The following is a 15,288-nucleotide window of genomic DNA, read 5'->3' as shown; positions in this document are numbered from 1 at the left end:
TTTGAAGCTAAATACAGTTAATTATGTTAAACTGGAAATCTCTTCACTATGCTTCAACATGTGGCCCCATAGAAATTTTGGGACAGAAATGTTTCATTTCCTTTGGTGGTTCATCTCCTACAATAAAGGAGATGATAAAGAAAGCACAGCTCGTTACCTTAACATTTCTGGTGCTACGCAGATACTTCCACATCATTTCACTCAGTTAGGACAGTGATTCTCAAACTTTTTAAACATTGTACCTCCTGTGGAATCATTTTTCAGCCCACTACCCCCTAAACCAGGAGTGTCAATTTACATTTTACTTCAAGGGCACCTTGATCTCAAGTGGACCGAACAGGTTAAAATAACAGCATAAAAACTTAGAAATAATGAAAAATCCAGGTTTTTAAAATGTATGTTACTGCAAAGAAGTACAAGTACTTTATAAAGATGTTTACATTTAATTAACCATCCTTTTATAAGAAATGACAAATAACCTTTAAACAATATTTGAACAATATTTCCTTCAGTTACACATTTTTATTATCTTATTTATTTATCTTATTGTATTTTCATTTATTTTATTTGATATTTTTTATTATATATTGTTTATATATTAACTATATAAATATTTAGATTTTTGTGAAGATATATATATATATAAATGTATGAAAATATATTTATATTTTGAATTAAAATTTTTTTTTTAAAGTTGATCAATTTAATATATTTTTAAAATAACTCATTATGTATTGAATATATTTGATATTTTATCATATACATCATATTTCTATCTATATAAACTATCACTAGCATATTTTATTTTTTATTTTGTTTACATATTTAATTTATTTGACATATTTACACATTTACAGAGTCATTATAATTTCCATATCACAATGCTTCTACAAAATAACAAACATGTGATAACAGGTATGTCATGATCTGTGGGTTTTGATTGAGGTTTTTGTAGTTCTGTCATGTTTAGTTCTGGTTTCTTGTCTTATTTTGTAGTTCTTTGCCTTGTGTATTCTGTTTTGCTTTCTGATTCCTGTTCATTAGTACACCTGGTTTGATTTGCTCATTCTCTTCACAGTTCCTCATTTACCCCTATGTTCCCACCTCCACGGCAACTCTGACTCAAGCGTACGCACGAAATCTGGGAAAACAGGAAACTGCGACACCACCGGTACAGAATCAAATTGAGGAAATGATGTGAAATGTGAGACATTTGTGCACAATCCACTATTATGTTTCACACCACATGTTAGATATTAAAGCTGTTTGCAGAAATAAATAGACGTTATAAAATACATTCAGCTAAACAGGGTGACAGTCTGCTGCCAGCATGTCAGTGTGAAAGTCATTCAGCAGAGCAGGACGCAGACTTGAAACTGGAGGTCTAGAAGTGATGCAACACTAATGAAACACACACACGAGGTGGATTTCCTTTTCGTACACAACATTTTTTTTTTTAAATTGTGCTCCCAATTTCTCTTAAGATGGTCTTTATTTCCCGCAACTCCTTGTCCACCTGGTTAATAGCGGTGATTGTGTCCCTCTGCACCGCCCACCCAGCTGGAGCACCCAGCAACTAGAAAGAAATTTTATTTAACACTAAATAATCTGCTGCCAATCTCAGATGTATCTGTACATATTTATTTTGTAAATTAAAACAAATTACCGGCATCATTATTGTCATTTAGCAGGCGCTTTTCTCCAAAGCAATTCACAACTCTGGGTATCAAACTTCAGCCTCCCACATGGGAGACGGATGCCCTACCGACTGAGATATCCAGCCACCAAGTCTGATTCCTCTGGCGTGTCTTGCCCTCTGAAAGTGCGCTAACAGGATCAGCCACCTGCTACCACTATTCTTCCTTTCTGACACAAATTATGCCCACGCCGTGCCCACCAATTAAACATTGTTACGTTTGTCAACGTGGTCAAACAGGATCTCTGTCTCACACCCTGGAAAATTCCACTTCTTCCCTCTTTTTCCCTCCCGAGCCATCATGCAAATGATGTGATGAATATGTATCATAGGCGCCCACTTAACCATTTATGGCCACCATGTGAGAAAATGTTCCCTCACGTGCGCCCACTTTAGAGTTGATTCTGATTTATAAACGGAAACAGGCGTGGGACATGTGTGCGCAGGCTTTTATAAATCTGAAAGTAGAAGTGCGCAGCATTTGCTTTTTGCGCAGCAGACGCCACCTGTAGTTTGTTTTGCTACGCACAGTTTTATAAATAAGGCCTCTGGTGAGTGTGCTACTGTGGCATGACCCTGAAATGAACCAAGGTTCTGTGAGGTTGGCGTTCTGGGGGTTCAGAAAAGCGGTCTGAAAGCTTCCTGGGAGACCCAGCTCCATGGCCCACATCTGCTGTGTCATCGGCAGCGCTTTAGAGTCCTATGCTGGCACCCAGGTCCCATCCGGCGCCTCCTGAGGTTCCTCTTTCCAAAAGGTCCCAGGATGGGGCGCTCCTTCGTCTTTTGTGGTTCTTGTTTCCCAGGGGGTCCCAGGTTGTGATGCTCCTCTGCCCTTGGTTCTTGACTGTGAGGAGGGCACTCCTGCGTCCTAGGAGGTTGCTCCTTCTCCGCCACTGGTTCCAGCTTATGTGTCTGAGGGAACTGATGCTCCCTGAGTGCGCTGTGGCTTGCCGGAGCTATCCCTGCTCCTTTGACAGCTGCAGTTAGTCTAGAACACTGCCACTCAAATCCTCCGTAAGACAAAGAAAGTAGATCATATAACTCCAGTCCTCAGATCTTTACACTGCCTTCCTGTCTGTCAAAAAATTGACTTCAAAATCCGTCATGATCTGTAGGTTTTGATTTAGGTTTTTGTAGTGTTTAGTGTCATGTTAGGTTTTATTGTCTTATTTTGTAGTTCTTTCCCTTGTGTATTCTGTTACAGTCAATTTGTCCTTAAGAAGACCCAAACTGTCTCTATCAGCTCAGAGGAAGCTGATCTAGAAACTCAAAAATAATAAGCAAGACAAGCAAGGTGTAAAACTTAAAGTCCAGCTAATCTGATTATTGTTATTGCATCTTAGGTCCCTCAATGCTGAGTGAATGTGTTCTCCATTTCTTACATCTTTTCTTAAGCACATTTAACTGTACTGTGGACCTTGTGTTCACGCATAAATCAAACTAAACTAAAAAGCCTAAAATAAATTAAAGCTTGTGTGCCAAGATCTCACCTTTTCCTATTAATAGATGCCAGTTGTACAATTATTCCAATTAAAAAAAGATCTTTTTAAAGCAGTATGAATCAATCAATGAAGTTAATCATTTCAGTTTTTATTCCTGGTAGTGCTATCACTACATTTACCATGAGCACCTTTACATTATATATGGACCATACATCTACTTTAGTGTACGTTGCCTCATTTACAAACTGAATAGAGTGCAGCTGAATGAGGAGAAAAATTTTAACAAAGTGACTTGTAGAAGAAAAATGGAAAATGTTGCGATAGTTGAACAATGTAAAGAACAAAGATGGTTACTGAGAAGAAACGGGGTAGAAGAGAATGTCGACAATGAAAGAAGTGAAAACCACTATATGATTTATAATATACAATTTCTACGGACATGCATAAAATACATAAAAGTTATTGATTTATTTCACAATACAGAGCTACAGCTGTTCTTCAACACGGTGTCATAGTCTGTGAATTTGGGTGTCGGGGTTCTTTTTAGTCCTGTCATTTTGAGTTCCCTTTGCTGTTTTATTTTGAAGTTACTCCCTCTAGCGTGTTACATTCCGTTTTATTTCCTGTTCATTAGCTCACCTGGTTTTAATTAACTTATTCCACCTGTTAGTTGTCTTCCAGTTATGTAACCCTTGGTCTCAGTCAGTGCTTCCCGGTTCATTGTCATGTTTCGTCTGTGTCATGTACCTGTCGTGTTTCCCGGTTTGTCTGTGTACAGTTCTTATTAAGCCTCCATTCCTGCATTTCATCTGCTTCCTGTTTGGTCAGCCTGCATTTGGGTCCTCACACATTCCACTCACTGTGACACAAGCAGTTGAAAAGTGATGCGTTGTTCATGAACGAGACGGCTCTATGAGCTGATTCTTTGTAGTACGTAATTTAAAATAAAATCCTATCTAAGAGAGCTGAATCTTTTGAAGGGACGGGACTTTATTTTGATAGGCACGCCATGCGTCAATGACATACAAGGAAAGACTAGGATCATACAACTAAAGAAGGAAGGACCTCTTACAGCCCATTTATGTTCCCTTACACACGTAAATATGTATGTCCATTCCAATCGTCATACGTCGCCGCCTTTAGAGTTCACGTCCATGTTTTGACGACACTGGTGCACTATGGTAAAGTTGTTTGCAACACATACACAGCCTTTCTTCAAAAGCTCCCGCCATCTCTAGTTTTGTCATCTTCCTACTCCTCCTGTTCCTTTTCTTCTTCTCTGGTTCGTTCCTTTTGCTGGTCACATGTCAGCTATAGCCTGCTGCTCAACACTGTCCCCGCGGTTTCCAGTAGTATTGCCCTGCTTGCTTTGTCAAGCGATGGCTCCACAAGGCCCCCAAAACCTATGGTAAGCCAAAAGGGCCATAATTCGCCACTCTTGAGAACAAGAACAAACTTGTTGCGGAGTCTGTAACGAGTTTTAGAAAATCAGCTCCAAAGAGCCGATTCTTTGTGGTGAAAGAGAAGCACCGACTCCCATCGGGGAGTCTGTGTTGTGTGTGATATAAATTACAAGTTCATTAGGAAAAAGTGGAGAAATTAGTTTATCTAAAGTTTCATAAAAGACTTTTGACTTTATTTATTTTATTTTATATACCACTTATTTATCCCCCCAAACAAAATGTGGCTAGTGGAAATTCAGTTGACTGATAACTTTAGGAATCTACCAGCCGCATTGGCTGGTGAATAAAAAAGTTAATGTAAGTCCCTAATTCTGACCAAATGTAACAATAACCAATCAAATTAGGTACTAACCACTCATTCTTAAATCTCAGCTTGTATCTCAAGAAAACAAAGCTCATTAAATTGTGATTAACAGTTATAGTAGGTAGTTATCTTGAGAAAACAAGAGATAATGACAAAAATGAACTAATCACATGGAAATAGCTTCATTAGCTGTAGATAACCAAATAATTAACTAGTGATCTCAAGATAACATCAGAAGTAAACAATTGCAGATATGGCTACTCAGCTTCATTGTATGCTGTGTGAACAGCAACTGCATGTAAAATCTGTACTGAACTGTTTTCTCATCTCTGTGGTTCAGGTGTTAGAATAACTTTAAAGCTGCCATTTTATTCCCTATTATGAATTTTCACTTCAAATATTGCAGCTGCGATGGTGCAGTGGAGGAGGCAAACACATATGAAAGCGAATCTTTGTATTTTGCATGAACAACAGACAATTAGGCTGAGAATATTCTTGCTTTTTAACATCACATTCAAGTAACTGTAAAATTGTTCACATGCTTGCTTGTACACTGTGCTTGAGGATACCACTAGGGGGCACATTAAAGAACTCAGACTGGACAGAACTGTTAAATTTGTAGGGGTTTAAACAAACCAATTGCAACATAGACAAAAATTACAGCAGCAGTGTTGTAATACAGGAATACCCATCCCTGGCAGACAACGTCTACTGTCCTGCGGTTTTTCAATGTTTCGCTGCTTCAACACTCTTGACTCAAATTGATGGTTCAATAGCAGACTTGTACAGAGCTTGAGAGAGATCCATTTAATTTAACCAGGTGTGTTGCAGCAGGGAAAACATCTAATACCTGCAGGATTAGTGGGCCTTGAGGACCACGGTTGGGGATCACTGCCTGATGGTATCTGAGGCCCCCTAAACCAAGCACACTGACTTATCTTCGAAATAATGCAGAAACTTCCCATCATTTTCAACGCTATTGATCTTCTGACCTTACATCCAGTCAAACTGGTCAACACACTGCCTCTACCAGTTCCTTAGCTTTAATTTCTGAGGATGTGCACAATCAACGCTTCAAACAAGCATAAAATATGCAGCCATGATAAACACACATACGTATATATTCTCTGCCTTAGTTCTTGGCCATAAAGTTAGGTTGCTATAACAATTTATTATTATTATTATTTTTAATAATAATAATAATAATAAAAGTCATACATTGAAATTTTTAAAAGTTTTACAGTTAATTATTAAGAGCTTCTGTAAAATAACAAGAACATTGGTAGGAAAATGTGTAGGTAAACTAATAAAGAAAAATGTCAATTGACCAATATTCATTAATAAATTGTTACTAATACAATTTAACAAAAATTCAACATCGATGATGTATACAGAGTATGTTTAGAATAGTGGCTCCCAGTCTAAAGAAACAAGCAATGTTTTTGTTTTGAAATTAATTAAAAACAGAATGATGATAACCCAAATGTGTAAACATTAGGAAGTTTTAAATAAACCCTTCTGATAGTTCATAACATCTCTCTTTAAGAGGAACTATTATTAACAGCCAAAAACAAGCAAAAAGGGAACAACTGAGTAACTAGCAAGTCAGATAAATGTAGACAAAAGTAAAACGTGATTTTAAAGAAACCTAGCATAAACAGGGTCCTCAATTTACCTCATGATTGTATTAAACATATATTTCAAGACTTTCTTTTTAACATAATTGCATCTATTAAACATTACCAGTCTGTAGTATTGCATTATTCCTCCCCATTATTGTTTTTCTTCAGAAAAAAGAACGAGAGATTGCAAATGTGTCGGATACAAAACGCCCAAAGAATATACAAGAATAACTTGGGTCTTTTATTTCTTGTTCTTTAAGTCAGCCATGGGCTTTAGCTTGTTTGTCAAAAGCATTAGTGGGGAGAAAAGCAGGGAGAAATCATTAGAGAGGAATCCCAGGCATATGGCTGGCTTTTGTCGGCTCCCCTCCCCCTCCCTTCCTTCCCTCCTGCCGTCCGCTCCGCAGCAGCAGCAGGACGGAGGTACTTCAGTTTTTGAAGCCGTGGCATGAATGATCTCATCTGAACCTGATCTCCGCTTTCCCTGTCGTCGATCCTATGACCGAGACGGGAATAAAGTAACACGAACACGAGGTGAGTACGAACACCCAGTCACTCGGTAGTAGTGTTTTTTTAAGCAGGCACCACGTTAACGTTGGTTATTTTTGGGAACTTAACAGCCTAGTAGCGGCGAAAACTCTTGTTTTCGGCCAGAAAGGAGGAAGGACCGCGGAGGATGGGTGGGTGGGCGCTTTTAGCTCATTAGCTTTTCGCTTGCTAGTGTTTTTTTCCCCCGTAAGAGGAAGTTAATAAACGGGGCCAGATGAATGCCGAGTGTTTTTAAATGTGTGGGGGCATCGTTTGTCCAACATTTAATTTAGTATCTTAGGACAGTTAGCTAGCGGGGGCTCAGAAGCTTAAATTCAGATCCGTAGCGTAGCTAGCCGGCTAGCTGTTAGCTTACAGAGCAAAATGGCTTCATTGTCGCCCTGTGGCTCTGATGCTGAAAAGACAAAGCATGCGGCAGTCACGGCCAACAGCTCATTGACGCTTTTTATCGCGATTCTAGTGTATCTTATATGTCGACTGTTTATAGTTAAACTGTGTAGTTAAGAGAAAGGGAACAATTAAGCTGGAGTGCAGCTATTTTTATATATTCATTTAGTTCAAGCGGGCTGTGAAAGTGCTGCCTTCACGGCGAACAGTGGGGGATGGGTCCTGCTAGGACCCATTGACGTAGAGCGAGGCTGCATTTTGTTTGGCCCCTGCGCAATTCAGGGTGATTAGTTAAGTGTTTACATTTTACCCGTCTGATACTGTTTACTGAGATATCTAATAGCCATGCAATGGTACTATCACACTAAATTAAATGTTATTTTTTAAGCAGTTCTCTGATATTTGGTAGACAGTTTTTGAACCCTATATGTCAGCATTTTCTGGTTAAATATATTTCCAACAAATTGAATACGTGCTAGAATGTTAACAAAACACCAATCTGTTGCTTGTGAATTACATGATTTATGTTATTATAAATTACCTACATACATACTAGGTACAATTATGCATCTGTAGCAGAATAAAAATGGATCTCAAAATTAATAGGTGCTTTCAGACTGCATGTACCATTTCTTAGTCCTTATAATAATTAAGGTATTCTTGACAGATTGTGTCTGCACCACAGAAAACAAATCAAAGTTCATAGAACTAATCTTTTATTTTTAAGGTCCTACTTCAAAGTAGGAACTATTTTAGGGGGAACTTACTTAAAGAATTGATCTAGACAACATATCTTCCCTGTGAACATACGATCCTAGCCATTATACACACACACACACACACACACACACACACATATATATATATATATATATATATATATATATATACACATACATGAAAGCAAAGTCAAATTTATTTGTATAGCACATTTCATATACAAGACAATTCAAAGTGCTTTACATAATTCATTACAGCAGGGTGCAAACAAGTGCATAAATATATATATGTGTGTGTGTGTGTGTATGTGTGTATACACACATATATATATATATACATACATACATACATGAAGGCAAAGCCAAATTTATTTGTATAGCACATTTCATATACAAGACAATTCAAAGTGCTTTACATAATTCATTACAGCAGGGTGCAAACAAGTGCATAAATATATATATATGTGTGTGCGTGTGTGTGTGTGTATGTGTGCGTGTGTATGTATGTATACACACATATTAGGGCTGGGCGATATGGCCTAAAAATAAAATCTCCGATTTTTTATAACCAAATCCGATTTCCGATTTTAATAGATTTTTTTTCCTTTTCTTTTACAAAACATAAATAAACTTATTAAAACATTCATTTGTTTATATAGATGAATGCTAGCAAAAATAAAGCATATAATGTCATAGCTCTTCCACCATATAAACAACTTCATATCTTACATTGAAATATGCAACACAATAGCATCCGTGATCTCTTTCCATCTGGATCCTTATCATACAGGATCCACTGCAGTAATAATTCCCCTGATGAAGGTTGTCTCTTAACAAGGGTTTGCAGCATTTCTCACTGCAGTTATACGTACAGCTAAATCCCAGGCGTGAGTGAATGGTCACTTTCCTGAAAATCTGTCAGACAAACATCGTTCTGGTGTGGAGGGAGGGCTAAGTCTGCTGCTAACTAACTATGGAAAAAAATCCCGATTTTCAAAAAAATTAATCTCCAGAAATAAAAAATTCGATTTATCGATTTTATCGATTAATCGCCCAGCCCTAACACATATATATATATATCTATATATATGTATATGTGTGTGTGTGTATATATATATATATATATATATATATATATATATATATATATATATATATAAAATTATTTTATGTGGACAAAATGCACAATCATTTTCATTTGTCTACCACTTGCTGGTTGCTGTTTTGCTGGACTCACATAGACCTGATCCTTCATGCTTAATGGTGGGTGTTCCTGATGTGTGACATTGTAGGGGCAGTTAGTCATAAGGTCAACCATGTGATTAGAAAGGTGATTTGATTGGTTGGCACTTACTAAAAAAGTTTAACTTTTCTAACTTAAAATTATAAAAAGTTGACTAAGCACAGCTTTTAGACTCAGTTTATGCTAATGAACACTTGATGGAAAAGCTTCTGATGACACATAAAACATCATAGATCAAGAAACAAACACCGGTCTCTTTGGACGCTAGCCAGTAGATAATGTTTATTATTAATTATTAATTAATAAAGGGAGATATTTCCATCTCCCTTTTTACATATTGACATATTTTTTGAAAAAAGACAATCTTAAGCAAGTCTAAAAGTATCTTTTTAAATGTTAATTTTCTTTTAAATTAAAGACCTTGAAATACCAATAGAAATACATGCAAAGCAAATGTATAATTTTTCTGCTACAGGTGCCTAATTATAGTCATAAAACTAAAAAAGAAATTATTAAAGTGTTTACAATATCTTTGTTTTATCTAACATTTTATATATGATTTTAATATAATCCCTTAGACTTAATCCCAAAATGCTGAACTGTAGGGTGTTTGGGAAAACATAGATCAATAACAATCTGTCATGTCCAAAACTGTTTCTTTTCTCTGTGCAGTAAACTTTCTCTCAAGTTTTAGGCCCTACTGGTTGTCTTTCATTCCTGTTTTAATTTTTTTTACATATTACTCTTGTTTTTCCTTTAAGGAACTAGTGCTCTTTAGTGTCTCTTGTTTAACAGGGGCCAGCAAAAACACACTACACAAGAAGACAACACATGTCCATAATTGCTTTCTCACCCTTTGTATTTTAGATCTCCAGGCACCTTCATAAATGACTTTTTTTCCCCCCTCTATTCTGTCCACTGTCAGGAAATGTTATTGTATGCAAGCGAGGACTCAAAGACTTCCAGACTTCAAGCCTGTCAGTGTACATTAGAATAATTTTTGTTAATGGATTATGCCTCACACAAATGTTATACTGATTTAGCTCCCGCATCTGATTGATCAGAGGAAGACAGAAATATGTTTCTCATATTATGTCTGGTTTTTTGTATGACAAGAACAGCAATCAACCCCTTTGTTAAAGGTGTAAAAACAGCCTAGTCCATTTTTCTTTGATTAAAAATCATTCAGTTTTGATTTCATGTTTGTATTTCCAGTTTTTGCTTATAGGATTTTGACATCAGTGATAAAATGAGTGTAATTTGTGGAGGTTACAGGTTCTTGAAGTTTGGCCTCACAAACATGGACAAAAGTGAAGTTAAAAGAAAAGAAGAAACAAAACAGCGGTGTCCTTAGTATTTAGCATTATCCCTGCTTTTACAGAAAAATAGGCAATTTCTGTGAAATAAGTAAGAAATTGCTATTTGATTTTTGATGTGTAAACACACACTCATATATATATATATATATATATACATATATATATACATACATATATATATATATATATATATATATATATATATATATATATATATATATATATATATCACCTGATTTTAACTTTGTCAAACGTTTTTCAAGTGTCTCAAATTGAAAATTGAAACAAGTGGAAATATTGACCCAATTGCCCTGCCCACAGGTTTTACAGAGGAGACACAGCTGGACACTGCACTTTTATGTACATATTTATTTATTTTCTGATGGAAACTGAAATGCCACAGGCTGCTGTCAGAGCTCAGTGTCCTGTTTGATTTCATCCCGTTTTTTAGGGGAGTCAGATGGCTTTTAATGTTGGTGGGGGTGTTTTGTTCCTGTAAGCCATGTGTGTTGAAGAGGTGTTTTAATAAGGAAGTTGACTACTTTTTCCCCCTCCCCCTCCCTTCAGTGAAGAGAAAGTGAAAATCTTGTGCTACTAGTTTTTGAAGTGTTGCGTGTGTAGACCTGGAAACCTGATATCCCTTGTAAATATTAGTGGGGTTATGGTGGTTTACTGTACTGTGAATTACAAATGTTAACTTTTTGTTTTCATTTTCATTTGATAAAGTTTTACCCCTTTAAAAGCACCTTATTGATTAGATTATCTTTTTTGATTTTCTTGATCACAGGTGGCAGTTGGGGGGAGGGAACATAAGTGCCCTGATCATGTAACCTGAGTACTGTTTTTTTGTTTTCTGACAAAGGTCTCTTTAGTCTGTGCTTATTTTGATGCAGCGTCCGCATTTAGTTGGTAACCATGCTATTTTCGGTGGCTCAGTGGTCTGTTAAAAGTGTGGTTGTTCCGCCCAGCAGGAGTCTTGCTTCAGACTGGCCTAAAATGGGCAGAAATGGTGCTGAACAAAAGCTGCTTGTCGCTCGTACAAAAGTACTTGAAGCGTTGCAGCCGGGACCAAGCTGCATTGCTATTGCCTGTGCCTCTCAACAGGAAAGGTATAGCAAACTTTAAGAAAAAACAACTACAACAAACAATTTACAGTTACTTGTAGCTCAGAGTTTTGCACCTATAGTTTATTTGTAAAGTCACAGCTGCTGTTGAGCAGAGTGTATCCTTAGCTCCTTCATATCCACACAAATACTACACCACATAGTCTCATTACATCACACATAAACTTAATTAATTACATTGCACTTATTCTTATATTAGCTAGTGAAACTCAACATTTTGTTTGTGAGTGTGTTGAATATTCACTTTTTTGAACCACTATCTCAACTCTGTTTCCGTTTCTTTAACGCCACAGCAGACAGTCATCATGTTCCCGAAGGGCACCAAGCGCAAGTTTTCAGACCCCGGAGAGGAGCCGGTTTCTAGCGGTGACCAGAGCCCAGCATCTTCATCTGCAGCAGCCCGGACGCTGTCGTCCTCTTACAGCTTGCAGCGGCAGTCGCTGCTTGACATGTCACTGATCAAGCTGCAGCTCTGCCACATGTTGGTGGAGCCCAACCTGTGCCGATCGGTGCTCATAGCCAACACAGTGCGACAGATCCAGGAGGAGATGACCCAGGATGGTACCTGGCAGATAATGACCCAGGCCCTGGCGGCTGCTCAGTGCCCCGCTGACCGCCTGGTGGCCACTGAAGTGCTGTGCAGGCAGACTGACGCGGCAGCTCAGGCTGCGCAGAGCCCAAAGCCCTTCTCTGTGGTCGGTTTAGAGGAAGGCTACCACTCTGAGGAAGTAGTAATGGAGGGAGATGTGGAGGCAGAGGTCACGATGTCCACTTTGTCACCTCTCCCCCCTCAGCTGTCCTCAACCTCTTACCTGGCAGGTCCCTTTGGCATGACGCCCTGCTGGGAGGAGGAAGAAGACGATGGCGGCTGTGAAGAGGACGAAGAGGAGGACAGCGAGGAGTGCGTGTCAGAAGGAGAGGAAGGAGACCGGGACGACCTTAGCGCAGATTCCAGGACAGGGGAGCAGGTTTTTGGGACTTTTGAGATCAAGCATCCAGCACCACCTCCTGACCCTGCACTCGAGGAACTGTTTTCAGATGTGGACCCGTCCTACTATGACCTTGATACAGTGCTAACAGGCATGCAGAGCACCCCAAAAATAGGGCCTTACGATCTGCTGGAGAGCCTGTCCTCTCACGGGCCCACCGCCCTGAGCTCTAGCTCGAGTTGCAGGTCAGACCTGAATGAACTGGACCACATCATGGAGATCATTGTGGGATCCTGAAACATGGAACATTTCTTTGGCCTGTACTGATCCCACATACTCCTCCAGACTATGCACAGCACACGTGCATGTTCGGTTTGTGGTATTGTTACAGATTGTTGAAGGATTTTAGGGCAAGGTGGGAAACTAACAAACTTCATAGATTTTTTTCTTTTTCTTTAAAAAATAAATGATAAATTGGCTGTTACAGATATACGTGGTCTCCTTATAGACTCTTGGGCAAATAAGCTGCAATTGGAATTTGGAAATCTGAAAAATTTGGGCTTTCACACGGCTTCCAGGCCCTGTGAGCACAGCAGTTATTTTCCCACTTTGATGAATTTCTAGAGTTGATATTTGCAAGAAGGCAAAGATAATTACCTATACCATGATGCATTCTTATTTACATATTTTCCATGTTTATGTCTGCCATACATTGTCATACTCGCACCGTCTGGTCGTATTATCCGCCTTTATGTCCTGTTTTATTTATTACATGGACCAAGGAACAATACACCACACTACATGCATCAGAAAACAGAACAAATTGTAAATCCAGATTTATGAATCAATGCATATTTTCCTAGAGATTTGAGCAATTATGAATGGAATATATGTATATGTACGTATGTGTATATAGAAATATATTTTTTGCATTATACAGCTAGGGGATTTTGCAAGCATCATTTGGTGTTATTATTATTATTATTTTTTTCCTCCCAAGCTGTTTTTAAGATTTTAATGTAGCCAGACGAGACAGTGTCTTCCCATGGTTTGGTATTCTAAGTCGACTGTAACGTGTGCCAGGACCGGCACCGTCACGCTTCACAGACGCTGTTCTCTCATTTTCTGAAAAGCTTTATGCAGAGCAGGGAAATTACTTCTGGCCACCAACCAAAATGTGGGTCAGGACTTGTTAAGTGGTTACACTAATTTTACAGTACCTACTTGATAAATGAAGTAATTTTTACTGCTTTGATTTCCATACAGATCCAATAACAATAAGAAGCAGCTTTTTCCTGAACCAGGAAAAACTCCGGGCTGATAACTGCATCAAGAAGCCATATTTCTTCCTCCCATTTGTTTTTACAAATGAAGAGTTCTGTGTATTAACCCATCTAATTTATTGTTTTATTTATTGTATTTATTTTATCTAGGTACAGACATGCCATATTGACTTATCAATTCAACCATGAGGCCCGGTGAAATTATATTTATCCTAATTTTGCCTTCCATTTTCAATGCAGTACCTATTTATTGCTTCTTTTTTTTTAAATTCTCATTATAAGGAATAATATTAATGACCGGGTTAATATTCAAATTACTATGCAGCTCTGTCATACATGTTTCCAAATGACTGTAGACAACTCAAATGTCCTTAAAATCCTTTATGCAAACGGTTGCCTTTCTTCTAAATATGTGGAAAATCAAATGCATTTTTATCAAAATTGTTCCGTACAAGAGAGATTTGACTCAGGCAAAACAAATGTATTGACTAAGATACAGTATTACCACGCGCTGAATACCTTACCACAACACTCCTGAAGGATGTCACTCTAGTCTGAATGGGAGCTAGAATTTCAAAGACTAATTATCATTGTAAAATATATGCATTTTTTTATATTAAAACATTGTAGCATCTTTGTAAATATTTTTTATAATAAAAGGTGCAACTATTGATAGGTGATATGCTGTTTGACTTTTTTTGTTTTCACAAGTATCTTCAGGTCTTTGGTTTGAGAAGTTTTCTAATTTATTTGAACTTTGTTTTTCCATTATTTGTTCATGTTAACATAATACTGAAAGTTTATACAAAGTAAATGCACTCTTTCACATCTTTAATAATATGTAGCTAAAGCTTCTGAGGTCTGATAGTCCACTTGCTTCATTAAGGTTATTGTTAGTTGACAGTTTGCAAGGTAAAAATTCAACTTGAGCTTTATTGGTAAAATCAGGATGCACACATTTATCTGCCACTTTATTAGGTCCACCTGTACAACTGCTTGTTTACACAAATAATCAGCCAACCGCATGGCAGCAACAACATACATTTAGTCATATAGACATGGTGAGGACGACTTGCGTGATTAAGTGAGACATGGTTGCTGGTTCCAGACGAACTGGTCCAGCCTTGGAACAGATGGGCTACAGCAGCAGAAGACACACCGGGTGCCTCCTGTCAGCTAAGAACAGGAAACTGAGGCTACAATTCACA

General features: G+C 37.8%; 1 protein-coding gene across 5 annotated transcripts; it reads left to right on the top strand.

Moving 5' to 3' along the window:
* Positions 1-6,892: 6,892 nt before the first annotated feature.
* On the top strand, positions 6,893-14,751 carry cdca4 (cell division cycle associated 4). 5 transcript variants are annotated; one of them, XM_041972008.1, is made up of 3 exons: positions 6,893-7,061; positions 11,716-11,853; positions 12,162-14,751. In XM_041972008.1, exon 3 carries the CDS (start codon positions 12,174-12,176, stop codon positions 13,092-13,094), a length of 921 nt encoding a protein of 306 aa, XP_041827942.1. In that variant the 5' UTR covers positions 6,893-7,061; positions 11,716-11,853; positions 12,162-12,173; the 3' UTR covers positions 13,095-14,751. The 5 variants fall into 5 exon arrangements, with proteins under 5 accessions (XP_041827942.1, XP_041827944.1, XP_041827941.1 ...); XM_041972010.1 differs by having other exon boundaries at positions 11,713-11,853; XM_041972007.1 differs by lacking the exon at positions 11,716-11,853 and having other exon boundaries at positions 6,894-7,061; positions 12,165-14,751.
* Positions 14,752-15,288: the final 537 nt, after the last annotated feature.

The sequence above is a fragment of the Melanotaenia boesemani genome, chromosome 20 (assembly GCF_017639745.1).
Source record: "Melanotaenia boesemani isolate fMelBoe1 chromosome 20, fMelBoe1.pri, whole genome shotgun sequence".
NCBI classification, from domain to species: Eukaryota; Metazoa; Chordata; class Actinopteri; order Atheriniformes; family Melanotaeniidae; genus Melanotaenia; species Melanotaenia boesemani.
The sequence above is the reverse complement of the archived record's forward strand: the minus strand, read 5'-3'. Positions and strand labels throughout refer to the sequence as shown.

What these genes read in the sequence shown, in the direction of transcription:
- cdca4 (XM_041972008.1), top strand. Translation starts at nt 12,174, where the DNA reads ATGTTCCCGAAGGGCACCAAGCGCAAGTTTTCAGACCCCGGAGAGGAG.